The sequence below is a fragment of the Poecilia reticulata genome, chromosome 8 (assembly GCF_904066995.2).
Source record: "Poecilia reticulata chromosome 8, P_reticulata-male-v2, whole genome shotgun sequence".
In the NCBI taxonomy this organism is placed as follows: Eukaryota; Metazoa; Chordata; class Actinopteri; order Cyprinodontiformes; family Poeciliidae; genus Poecilia; species Poecilia reticulata.
Genome location: NC_088837.1, coordinates 8592160 through 8605460, shown reverse-complemented (window position 1 = coordinate 8605460; position 13301 = coordinate 8592160). Strand labels below are relative to the sequence as shown.

The 13301-nt window shown below is 41.8% G+C and overlaps 2 protein-coding genes across 2 annotated transcripts; both read right to left on the bottom strand.

The window, feature by feature from the left end:
* Positions 1-1732: 1732 nt before the first annotated feature.
* syngr3a (synaptogyrin 3a) lies at positions 1733-10540 on the bottom strand. The gene is made up of 4 exons (XM_008415707.3): positions 10285-10540; positions 7834-8068; positions 6943-7088; positions 1733-5441 (listed from the first exon to the last, which is right to left on the bottom strand). The coding sequence occupies exons 1-4, from the start codon at positions 10384-10386 to the stop codon at positions 5232-5234; spliced, it is 693 nt and encodes a 230-aa protein (XP_008413929.3). The 5' UTR covers positions 10387-10540; the 3' UTR covers positions 1733-5231.
* Positions 10541-11056: 516 nt separating this feature from the next.
* Positions 11057-13296, bottom strand: gfer (growth factor, augmenter of liver regeneration (ERV1 homolog, S. cerevisiae)). The gene is made up of 3 exons (XM_008415705.3): positions 12893-13296; positions 12398-12609; positions 11057-11393 (listed from the first exon to the last, which is right to left on the bottom strand). Exons 1-3 carry the CDS (start codon positions 13097-13099, stop codon positions 11231-11233), a joined length of 582 nt encoding a protein of 193 aa, XP_008413927.1. The 5' UTR covers positions 13100-13296; the 3' UTR covers positions 11057-11230.
* Between the last annotated feature and the right edge of the window lie 5 nt (positions 13297-13301).

The following is a 13301-nucleotide window of genomic DNA, read 5'->3' as shown; positions in this document are numbered from 1 at the left end:
CATCTGTCTCATCACTGTTTCGAGTTCAGTCCGTCATATTCCAGCTGTATTGGACTGAACAAAAAAAATAAGATTATAGAAAAAAGACCTGTAATAGAAAAAAGTTAGTTTTTTCTATTTTATGTAAAACATTACATTAAATCTGTAATGTGTGTTTTTTTGTTGTTGTTTTTTCCTTTTAAAGGGGCAGTATTATGTTTTCCAGGCACATAATGCAATTTCAGTTATAAAAATGCTGTATTAGAAGTGTGCCGATCGATCAGCCACCGATCATAATTGGCCGATTTCCGTGAAATCGCCGATCACGGTCTCTTGCTGCTGATCACTGAGAGTGAATGGGGATGTTTGCGTGTTGCGGCGGAAAATCACCTCTGGGGTGAAGCACGTCAAAATGCATCAACACAACGAGTCTAACATGGCATTTAAAAGAGGAGCACTTGACGGAGTTTGGCTATATCTTCGAGGCTCAATGCAGGAAAAAAAAAAGACATCCGGAGCGGCCAGATAGCAGGTAAAGCAGCGCACAACACTCACCCGGATTAGCATGACTGTCAGAAAGCTAAACAAATACCACGAAAAATAATTGAAGTCTTTGAGCTAGCGGAGTAAGACGCTGGTTCTGAGATCGGCCTCATGGATGATCGGTATCGGAATCGGCAGCCAAAAAATCCCGATCGGAACATCCCTATACATGTTTCACACCATTAAAAACATTTTAATATCAGATGAAGATAGCTTGAGTTACATTTGTAGGGAGAGGGGGGAGGGAGGCAATCCAAGCTAACCTAATTTTGTGTGGAAACGGTATCTCCTCTCGGCTATCAAGCATTTGCCGTAAGATTTGCTTTAGATGATTGCCCTGCTAATTAATTTAGGTACATTAATGTTGCAAACTGATGCTGCAGAGGAGAATTCATGATTTCATTCAATTTGTAAAGTTGTCCTGATCCTGAAGAAACAAAGCGGCTCCATTATAGTAGAACCACCAAGTTTGCCTGCTGGTATAACATTATTTGGTGAATTTAAAATGATTCTGAAAAACTATGGGTTGTTTTTCCCCACGAAGAGTTAATTTACATACCAAAATCTAGTTTGGATTTTTTTAAAAATGTTTATTTTACTTGAACTTGCATCTTTGTGTAGTCGTCGTCCATTTTGAAGGGACACAACTTTCTGAGTTCCTTGAAAACCGTCATCTAAAATTGTATTTCAGCTTCATAATTGTGAGGTAGAAGTAAGATGTAAAGTGATTATCAAAAATTACAGTCAAAATTTCAGTTGTGCTCTTCAAAAATCATGTCTCCTTCTAAATAAGTTGCTCTGTCTGCAGAAGAATGTGCTCCAGCCAGATTAAACCTGAGTAGTATTGCTTCCCCTTAACACAGCATGCTGACGCTCAGACATGGTGGTGGAAGTATCATACTGTGGGGATGCTTTTCTCCAGACAAAGAGGTTGCAGCTTTAATAACAGAAGCAGCCAAGAGACCCACTGTATCTCAGGAGGGGCATCAGTTGACACGGCAACTATGGTAGTTGTGACCCATACTTACTGTGAAACATGATAGTGGCAGCATCATGGTGTGGAGACACTCACACCACATTTTTCAGAATTATATTTTCAATCAAATTTAAAAAATGATGTGTCCTGACGAAGTCTTTCTCTGCTGCACGTCCACGTCCTCTTGAGTGCAGCCACCGCTGAAATAATGACAGAAACAGGCAGGCCAAGAGCGATTTTTGTTGTTTTTTTTATTGGCGTGATGTCAGACTGCAGTCCAGATAACAGACAGTGACACACATCTCTGTACACAGCGAGTTTACACTGAAGAGGCCGTACAGCTTCAGAACAGGAGGAAATAACTTAGAAACATGTTAAAGGGCTACAAAAACCAACGTCCGCTTCGTCAGTCAGCGAGAATCCTTGTGTTATTTTCAGATTTGTTTTAAAGGGCAGGGGCTGTATGGGACGGACGTATTGTAAAAATCCATGCAACTTACTGTTCTGGTACCACTGACGGCTCCAGCTGAACTACATCTAACAGCCTTTTCATCACTTCAGCTTCACAAAACAACAGAACGATGGCGTAAAACATCGACGTCGGCCCTGTTCTCCACAAAGTATTTGCAAAAAAGGAGTGCAGTCTAGGTAATAAATAACTCTTTTTGATAATATTTTCTTCTTTTCAGTAGCACAGGACAAACCGGACCCTGGACAGCATCACACAAGAGTTCCATTTACTTCATGAACATACTGAGGTTTTTTTTTTGTTGTTGTTGTTTTTTAAAGACTTTTTTCGATTTTTTTTTTTTTTTATTATTATTATTTTTATTTATTTTTTTTTACAATCAACCAATACCACATAGTGTACATAGGGCAGAGCACAAAACACAGAGAATGCTTGTATCATTATTATTATTAGAATTATTAATAATCATCATCATCTACCACACTGACTGAATAAGAGACTGAAGCACTGAGAACGATAAAACATCCTGACCTGACAGCAACCCAAATTCATTACATTAACCCAAAAGGGACTTAAAGCAAAAACAATTATGCTTATTTTCCCTCCCCCTCTTAAATAATATCATTATGATTATTTCCCACCACATGAAATGTCTTCACCTCACTTTTTAAAGTTTAAATTCACTGAATTGGGCCAAACGCACCAGGCGGGCAGGTCGCTGTAAACACGGTGACAGTCAAGTCAGTCAACCACCAGGGGGAGTAGTCGGGTTCAGACGCGCAACATAAATTACTTGTCCACATGATTCCGTGCATGTTTGATAATTAGTTTTTCCTCGTCTGAATTTAGAAATTAAGAAATAAATGAAAAGTGATTTATTATTTTTATGAAAACAGAAAATACTAAACTGAAGGACAAGCTGTGGGGCTTTTTTTTATATCCAAAACGGACATTTAAATTTGTTTGAGTTTTTTTTTTCACTCAGCTTTCATTTCTACCAACCCGCTGATGTTCCCTGATGCAGAAATATCAGCAACCGGAAACTGTTTTACACATTTAAACACTTACTCAGCTACATGTGTAAATTATATGAGTGATCTCCAGGATCACAGTGATGAAGAAAAACACTGAGTGAAGAGCCAGAGTTCTGCTTTTTGGGGACTTTTTTTTTAAAACTCTACTGCCTGCTCGTAAAAGCTCTGTGAAACGCCTTGGAGCCAACTTAAAAAATGATTTATTTTTATATATTTAATGAACTCTATACAAAAGGTTTAAGTGTTATTAAGTCCAACTTGCCAAGCTGACTTTTGAGAAAATATTAGTGTGAGCCCACTGTTAAAAAATAAGTAAATAGCTGAAATAACCCATTAGACGAGACTTCTGAGAAGAGTCTTCACATTTGGTGCTTATTCAAAACAAATAGACCTCTTGAGTTCATGCTTTGGACTTTGGATAACTTCAGTACAATTTAGGATGAATTATAAACAATCCAAGTTAGCGCGCAACAAGAAGTTTGCTAAAACTGTCTCAAAAACATGTGGAGGAAGGAAAAAAAGGTTTATTTGGCAAAAACTCAGACATCAGTTATTCTCCTCCTGCGTCCTGATCTCAGTTGCTCTCATGTGAACCCCTCATCACAACGACAGATCGATGAATGGCAAGAGTGTGTGTGTGTGTGTGTGTGTGTGTGTGTGTGTGTGTGTGTGTGTGTGTGTGTGTGTGTGTGTGTGTGGACCACAGCACAGAAGTGATGGTGCTATATACATCGGAGCAAACGGTGACCCATATCCTCCCGACATCAATCCATGTCATGATTTAACCCCCTCAGATCTAAACGCAGGACTGGAGGATTGACGGATCAGACGTCAACTCTAGGTTCATTCTTCTTTCTTTTGCCTGAGACTTGATCCGACCTCAGCAAAAGCTCGTCTGTATTCTAACCTCTAAAGAAAATGCTGTGAAAACTACCAGAGCAATAGCAAACACAGGACAGTTTGGCAGCTTTAAAAAAAAAATACATGGAAACATAAAAGGACCCGATTTCTCCAGAAAACCCCTACACACCTCGTCTTACGCTCTTACCATAGGATGCTGTCTCAGATTACACACCTCGTTTACATTCTCATCCACTGCAGATGGATTATGGACGTTTGTTTTGCATTCAAAAATGCAAAACAAAACGTACAAAAAAACTCAAGGGTTCCCCTAAAGAAAATTCTGCCCAAGGCCTGATACAGATTTTGCTCGGCTCTGCCGGAAAGTAAAACACTGCATTGGAGAATTGAGTTATCATTGTTATCAAACTGAACTGCCTACAAGAATGAAATAAAGCCTCAGAATTAATCTACGGGGACAAAGCAGAGAAGAAATATTCTCCGCTGTGATGCTGTTTACATCTTTGAGGATTCCTAGAAAGACCCTAATTCTGGGACTGATCATTTCAATTTCGAGAGCTGCTCATTTGTTATGCATGTTTGTATTAGAAACTTTCCAGGATAAGGATTTTACAGGAATTTCAGAAGTGTGTTATTTGAGACAGAACCTACAGTTGACCTGCCCTGACTACGACCTCTCTACCTCCAGTACAGTACAGTGTGTGCCTACCCTACAGTACATAAGAAAGCGAGATATTGCACTAAGTCACTTTCCGAACAATATGGCACTTAGTTGATCTCTACATCTGAAAACGTACAGATTCAGAGCAGATGATCGCCAGCTGGGAGCTCAGGAGGAGTTATCAGTGCAGCTTTAAAAAAAAAAAAAAAAAAGATATAAAAAGAAAGAAAACAAGAGCATTCCCAGTGTTTGGCAAGAAAAGGGGACACCTGAACGAATGAAAGCAACAAGATCAAGGTGCTCCAAGAGAGCGCCTTTAAAACAGCTTTGTTGTGGTGGAAATTGTTCAGCACTTCATCTCTTTCTTTGACAAAATGGTTTTTGAAACACCTTACTCGCAACCCGCTTCTGTTTTCCCTCCTCTGGTTTTGATTTCGATTTATCTGCGCTGATGCAGGAGGAAACTCCTTTCTGCAGGTCTAGAAAAAAGGCAGATAAAGCTGGAATGTTCAGGAGGGGTCAGGAAACGAGAGGAGGAAACAAAGAAGCAGACGCCTGACTATTTTCTTCTTTTTTTTTTTGCCTTTTCTAACAGCGACTGAAAATTGCGCCCCGGATCAACTCATAAACAGCTTCACTTGAAACAGAAACCACAGAAAGCTATTTTCTCTCTCATCTGCAATTCTTTCACCGTCACGTCCGTCTGTCCTAGTAAATGGGAACCTGGTATGTGGGGGCCGTGTTGTTCTCGGTGAAGGGTGGGCTCTGGTAGGCTTCCTTGGTCTCGGCCGGGCCGCCGCCCGGCGAATTGGACGGGTACGGCTGGGTGGGCGCGGCGCCGTCCATGTGCTCAGTGGTGAACAGGGTCATGTCTGTACCCAGAAGGTACTTCTGGACTGCACGTACCGTTAGGCCAGCCTGCAAAGGGCAGCGGAGGGGGCAGGGACGATAAAGTAGAGTAAATTATTCAAGATGCTGCACAGTCAGAGTGAGCTCATCAAAATCAATAGCCAGGATTTCATCCACGTAAGAAAATCCATCAAACACGACTGGCTGAGCTAAATTATGCCGAATATGAAATGTAAACAAACTGGTGTCTTCTGTTTTCCAGTTTCTTTAGAGAATACCTTGTAGTTTCTTTGAAATAATATGTCTTGTTAAGAAATGATAAGTATTACTATGTTCAAAACCCAAATAGGCGCTCAAGCTAAGCTAAGACAACTTAGCTTTAGCTAGCTAGTCGTCTTAGCTTGTTTTCTTACTCAAGGCAAGAAACCAAGTTAGCTTAGTGCTTAAGCTAAGCTGACTTAGCTTTGCTTAAACGAATTTCATCTGGGTAATGTCCAAAATCCACGCAATAACTCAAAAACTGTCAGCACAGAGAAACATGGTCCTAGTCACTCACATACTAAAGAAAAAAAAAAGTTTAGCCTTTTGGTTTAATTTCCTAGCACGGCCAATGGTAATCACCTAACTTTAGCCTGGCTGCTAACCAGATGGCTGTCTGTTTGCTGTACAGATTGAGATGTCTGAACTTTTTAGCAAAATTATCAACCTTCACCACAAAAACATAGATTTTCGTTTTTTATTTAAAAAGAAATCAAAAGCCTGCTCATTGGTGATCTTTGTTTTTGTTTTAAATGATAAGCTACATAAGCATTAAGCCAGCCGATGTCAGAATCACTGTTTTCAAACAGTGGGACGTCAGGTATAAAAAGACGTCCTGCTTTATTTCAAGAGCAGCGCTCTGATTTGCAAATCCTGACTGCCAAACGTTCCCTACCGACACCCCAGAGGCTAGGCTGATCTGGAAACAGGAAATGACTAAAATTCCCCAAAGCTGATGTGCAAGACTGATTAAAACCGACTAGAAACATTTAGATTAATATCTGGTCCTCAAGAAAGTCTACGTTGCTGTCAAAGTTGCTCTCCTTTCACCGTTGTTACACGTTAAATGTACAGAGTAGAGCTGCTTTTAATGTTGGGTGATAAGATCGTAGGTTTTTAAAGACACAAAGACAGGTGAACTAATCTTCTTGAGGCAGAAACTGATCCATAACTTGGAGGGAGTAGTCCACCATTTTCCAATTGATTTCTAAAAAATCCAACAGTACCACACCATCTACAAAAAAGCAAACCAGACACCATCCTTTCCAAGACTTCACCTTGAGATGTTGTCCATCAACACCGCTAACAGAATCAGTGAAAAGGAGCAACACCTGTTGGCAAACACTTTCGATTTTGTGCTGAGCAAACGGACACGGCTCTTGCTTTGGTTGTATAAGGACTTGAAGACGTGATAAAGGTGAAGAGACAGTCAGCACTGCTCCAAACCCTGTTTATGGGACCCATTTTATCAATTTCAAAATCAGTTTTTTGGCATTTTTCTTCCGGTGCGTGCGTGGTTTCATAGCCTTACCCATGTGACTATGGAGAAGAAGGAGAAGGCGATTGCTGCCCGTGCTGCGTCCGCTCCCTGGTTGAGAGGCAGATCGTCGACTTTGGTCCGAGACCACTGATTGGCTAGGAAACAGAAACTTACAAAGTACAGAAAGGTCCAAAAACCTGCAGGAAACCAGCAGAATAAAGAAATGTTATTTCCAAGGAAACTCGTTTGATGCTCCTGGCAGGAACAACCTGAGGTCCATTATTTCCCATTTCTCACTTCCTTGAACTGAGAATAAATATTTTAGGAATAAAAAAAAACTACTCTCATTTCTTTAATGGATGAAACCAGATTACAGTTTCATTTCACCAAATGTTTACATGATGTTTTGGAGAACGTACTTTCAGCTTTAGTCAGGTTTCATAAATTCTCATTGAATTTGTATAATGCTCACCTTTGTTTTCAGAGAAAAGCAACACCTATTTCTGCCTCTTACACTACCGTAGGAGGGATTAATATCTCTTGCAACTTTTTTTTATTTAGTTGCACTACAACTTCAAACCTAAATGTTTAATATTATTCTGACCTTATGTAACAAACCAAGGTAACGTTTGATTCTGAAACTGAAAAATGATGTACGTGGGTTTTATTTATTTATGAATGGAAATCGCCGGGGTTATGTCTTTACTGGCTTTGCACTTTTCTGTCCATTCTTCTTTGCAAAAGAATGTGAAGGTGAATCTCTGCCATAGTCTCAAATATTTTTGCTAACTCAAACAGGTTTTCTTCTCCTATGGTTCGAGTTAGTGACCCACAGCATGACGCTGAGGACGATGAATTCAAGATAACGTGCATTGTTGGTTTTCCTTCTTCCACACGTGTGTCCTGTCCCCTACTGCAATGTTCGATTTGACTTGCTCTCACCTGAGAAGCCAATCTCCAGCATCACAGCCTTCTTCCTGTCTTTGACCGAGCTGATGGAGGAGAACTTGTAGTCGAGAAGGAAGAAGAAGGAACACGCCAGCAGGCCCACCAGGCCCACAAACACGCCGTAGTTGCAGGCGTCGCCGTTCCTGTTGAAGACGCAGTGGAGGCGCTCGCTGCCCAGGTTGACGTAACCCTCGTTCACGATGGAGGCGAAGACCACCAGGGAGAATATCTGTGGCAGGCAGGAAGAACAGGAGGCAGATGAGTTAAAACGTGCAAATTTAGTATGAAAAATATCAGTATTGTAGGGTGAAATTCTCTTTTTTGTGCTTAGAAACTTTGAAAGCACCGTGCTCTAAAAGCCCCTCTTTGGCATTAACCTAATTTCTGCTTGGCCTTTTTTTTTTTTTTTTTTCTTCTCTGACTGACTGAAGATGAGGATGCTTCACTTCCTCTACAGAATCAAACTCCCCTGAACACCAAACACACGAAACAGAAGTGTGCCACCGGCTTGCCGTGTTCGTCTCACAGCATCGAGTTAAAGCTTTTACCATGAAACACCTAGTTCCTCATCCAGCCTCTTCTCTTTGTTCACAACCTAAACTCCAACATGCGTCAGCTGACCGGCAATCTTCAGCTTAATAAGGCCATGTGACACATCAACACAGAGAGAAAAATGCACTCATACTGGGGGGAGTCTGGGTCATATGATGAAGAAAGGACACACAATGGGATAATGTCAGGCCCATGTTCTAACCTCATCACATGAGCGGACGTAATCTGAGCAGAGAGACGCGCAGGAGCTCTGGGTTTATCAGTGGGATGAAGCAGCGTTGAGCGTCATGGCAACGCGTCGTTGAAGTTCAAAACGATAGTTTTCTCAGGTTTCCTGTCCTTTCCACTTAAATATTATCTTAATTTTTTATTATTTTTTTAGAAAAGTTTTCACGTATTTTTAAAAAAGCAACAAAAATGAAAATCACTGGCAAAAAAAATGAAACAGATTTATTCTGTTTTTGCTTTTTTTTTTTTTTTAGCCGCACTTGAATGCTTCGGATTTTGAAGGAAATTCTAATGTCATACAAAGATAACTTGAGTAAATGGCAGAAAGTAATTTTTGAACGGGGATTTTTTTTATCGAGGAATAAAAAAAAAAAAATCTATTCAAACAGACATGGAACAAGGTGAAAATGCTAAATTATGTTCTTATCAAATTATGTCTTAGTAGCCTTATCCATCCCTGCAGAATCATCCATCCATCCATTTTCTTTACACCCTTGTCCCTTATTGGGGTCGGGAGGGTTGCTATCTCCAGCTAACATTCCAGGTGAGAATCAAATAAAAAAAATTTTTTTAATACTTAAACAGAACCTGTCTGACAAAATAAGCTACTATAGCTGAAAAAGCAGTAAAACCTTTGTAGAGAACCTTAAATTGACAAAATAAATAAAATCACAAAAAAACATTGTTGGCACACTTGCTCACTTTAAAACCAACTATGATAAACACACAACACAAAAATATTTGGTGGACCCCCAAATTAAATTCTGCCCAGGGCTCCAGTCAGCCTTTTGCAGGCTCTGGATTCATTACATTTCTAATCTTGACTGATCTTCAATATTTCTGCTGGAAATATTTATAGGTTTTCTGTGTTACAAGAATCTAAGTAAAAAATGTTATGGCCCATCTATAAAAACACAAACACACACACACACCGCACTCTGTTGTCAGAAGACGTAAGATAATGCAACGCAGTGCACGCACTTCATTGTTCCACAAACCCCTGGGCCGCTAAAGACGAGCTCCTTCGCGGAACCCAAACGTCAGACCACGACGCATGTCCGTGGTCCTGCGTGCGTAATGATGCTGGCGGACCAATCACAGGTGAGATGGCGAACGACAACCGTGTAGGGTAAATCAGTAAAACCATCAGCTGGAAATTACATTGCAAATAAAATAAAAAATGAAAATAGCGTTTAACTAAACCATAAAATAATCCAAAATAGTAGCATCTAGTGTGTGAGTAATTTGGTTAATTTGATGGATAATTAGCCTGAATGTCTGATTCTCTGATCCGATTTGCTGTGTGCGCGCGCGCGCGCGTCTGTGTGTGTGTGTGTGTGTGTGTTGTGCTGTGTTTCTAAAGCGGTGCCCGGTGAGGTGTAACCTGGAAATAACAGCACCGGGCAACAATAGGTCAGTTTGTACCCCGGAAAACATCTGTAGTGGAAGCAGTTATGGACGGTGTCAGCCAAACAGCAGGCCCTGGTAACACCCTGCACCAGATTTCTTGAAACACACACACACACACACTCACAGCAATTCACCTTCATTTTTTTTTTTACGTTTCTATCCGCACACCCCGCTGCCCAGTTTTTCCCCACACACGCACGAACAGCCACACTAATAACAGGCTGAAATGCAGCACGCAAACGGAACATGTCTCACCCAGGAGAGCACTCTCAGGATGGTCTGCGGCTGCTTGGCGAACGTGATCGGGTCCACAGCGGTCCCGGTTCGGCCCGCTCCGAACGATCCCACTCCGTCCATCTTCTGTGTGTGTGTGTCTCTCTCTCTCTCTCTCTCGCTCTCCCTCTCTCGGTGTGTGCGCTCTGTGCGGCTCCACGATCATCCGGCTCCGCGGCAGGATGGATGCGCTGCTGCGCGCTGCTGAAGGGACTGGTCCTGCGCGCTCCCAGTGGCGCGGGGACGAGCACCAAAGACGGGCGCGAGAGAGAGAGAGAGAGAGAGAGAGAGAGAGAGAGAGAGAGAGAGAGAGAGAGAGAGAGAGAGAGAGAGAGCTGCCAGATGTAAATGTATTCATATGTGCTTAAATTAATGTAGCTTTAGAACCTTGTTTTTACTTTTTTTTTAAAGTATGATTCTGTAGGAAGGTTTTGAGCAGTTGGTATATTAATTAATATCAGTAGCACATCCAACATATTTTGCTTGGATAAGGAGAAAGTTATCGAAGTTGGGATGTGAGGGAATGAGGGAAGCTTTTTGTACCAAAGAGTTAGTCCAGTTGACTTCCTGTTTTCTGTCCAATCAACCTGCAGGTAAGATTCTGACTGTTCATAGCTTTTCCAGGTAACCAACCTAAACGAATCTGAACCGTGTTCTTCAAGTAAAAATATTCAGACACCACTCTCACAGAGGAGAAGAATGGGTTACAAAGAACCAAAATGTATATTTTGTTTAAAAAAAAAAATTAGAAATATGTTTTTCATCATTTTTTATTATTATTATTAATTTAGAATTACACTTGTCACACAAACTAAACACAAAACAACAAAGGTGTAGAATTGATCATTCACTGTTCTTTCATATTAGAGTCTTTGCAAGTCTCCCCTCAGAGGCTGACGCCCCGTCCTCACGTCTGTCAAACACGCGCTCAGTCACAGGAGCCGTCCTTCCAGCCGTCTCTCCACCTCTCGTCCACCAGCGAGCAGTCGAACTCGGGCTTCCCCAGCCGAACGTTGACTTGGTTGTGTAGGCGGCAGAGCCACTGGGAGAGAGCATGGCGGCTGCTCGTGTCCGGACGGTTGGTCTTCAGTCTGCAGGGAGGAAATGGGGTTTGATTAGAGCCGTCATTGATTTTAAGCTTTGTGCTCTCGTGATGGACGTTGTGACGCAGCTGATTGTCCTGACCGATGATCCCAGCCACACAGCTAAGCTGGCTTTAAGAATAGATAAGGAAGGCAGGCATTAAGCTTCTGGGATGACCGAAATGGAAACTCATTTAAAGAGGCAGCATTATGTGTTTTCTAGCCACAGAGTGCCGTTTTATAGCACAATCAAGTAACCATGTCGACTTCAGGTGTTATATTAAAAAAAAAAAACTATACATGTATATAATACGACTCAAAAGAAATTTGACTTCGTAACTTAACGCCTTGAAATTGAGCCTCTGTCTCTTTAAAAAGAGACAGTTTCTTCCTGAAATTCCGCCTTCAGGAAGTCATCACAACATGGCTTCTCTATTAACCCTTTAGCAACGCTTTTAACCAGCGTTTCACTGAGGAGTACCTCACTCAGCGGATGCGTAGTTTCACCAGGTGTTTGCTAATTGCTGCAGGCTAGTCTAGAGGAGCTGCGTCTCAAAGGCGGAGCTTGGTCCACCTAGTCGTTTTGCACAGCTGAATGGTTGCCACGGGAGACGAAAAGATTTCTCTAACACGCATGAAAGAAATACTCCAGGTATATTTCTGACTGCGGAATACCTTAATAATGTGATGTGAGGCTCAAAGCTGTTTTACATAATTCTGCCCCTTTAAATGAACCAGCTATGCCAAGAGGAATGTTAAAAATACAGATGAAGTTTTGCCGTAATCTTGTCGATGACAAGAAATTTGTAGTTTCTGTACAACTTGCAACGTGTCTGATTGTGAAATCTAGAACGGATAAGAGTAAACACACAAATTCGAGACTGTGTACTCAACTTTTGCTATTTACATCCTTCATTGAAGCTTTAATAGCGCCAGATTTAGGTGATATTCTTGTCCATGACAAGTGTATGTAAACTCCTGTGGGCCTTTACGGCAGTGCACTGTGGTCTGACCTGCTCCTGAGATCTTCTGCACATTCTTCACAGGGGTAGAACTTGGAGAAGAGGTTGATTAACTGTCCCATGTCTTGTTGCTGGGTGGAAGACGGACGATCGGGATAGTACGCTGCCATGGTGTGCAGAAACGACCAAGTACTCCGGCCCAACTCCTCTCTGTCCAGTGGGCACTGAGGATCTGGCTGCTCTGTTTCTGAACCTTGCTTCTGCTGCGGAAGAAGAGAGACAGTAAAACCCAGATAAGTCACTTAGTTACAAAACTTAAGAGGGTGAATTGGGTGAAGCAATGCTCTAAGGTCAACAACCCATGATAAGAGAGGTGGTGGTAGTATGGGTTGAGGGTACGATTCTTCAGCAGGAAATGTAAAGTATAGTGAAGTCCTGCAGTATTGATTCACGGGTCAGTCACTAAAGTGTACTCGGTGCATCTCTCCCAAGACGACTTCACTCAAAACTAAAACCTCTACCTTGTACCTTTATCCTTTGACCCACCTGTGCAGCAGCTACTGTGCTTTGCTGCTTCTGCAGTTTCATCCAGGACTTAAAGTCCGTACAGGCTCTACACGGCTTCTTTTTGGTCTCCCCACTTTGCTCATGTGCTTTCCCGGAGATGTCCTGCTGAGGTACCGGGAAGGGAAACCCTTCAAACCCAGGTGGGCTGGTGGATGACGGTCCTTTGCCTGCTGGCTGCTCAGACATGTTTGCGTTAGTTAAGAGCTCTAACAGACCTGCTGGATCGATAAATAACAAAAATAACTGTTGGACAAAACTAAGGTAGTTACGACTGGAGACATCGCTGGTTGCTAGTTTTCTCTGCGCTGTGAGTACATCGTTACGGTTAAGCCGGCGACTAAAGCAATTCCGTGTAATGTATGAAGGGGTCAAGTTTCGTAATCGCGAG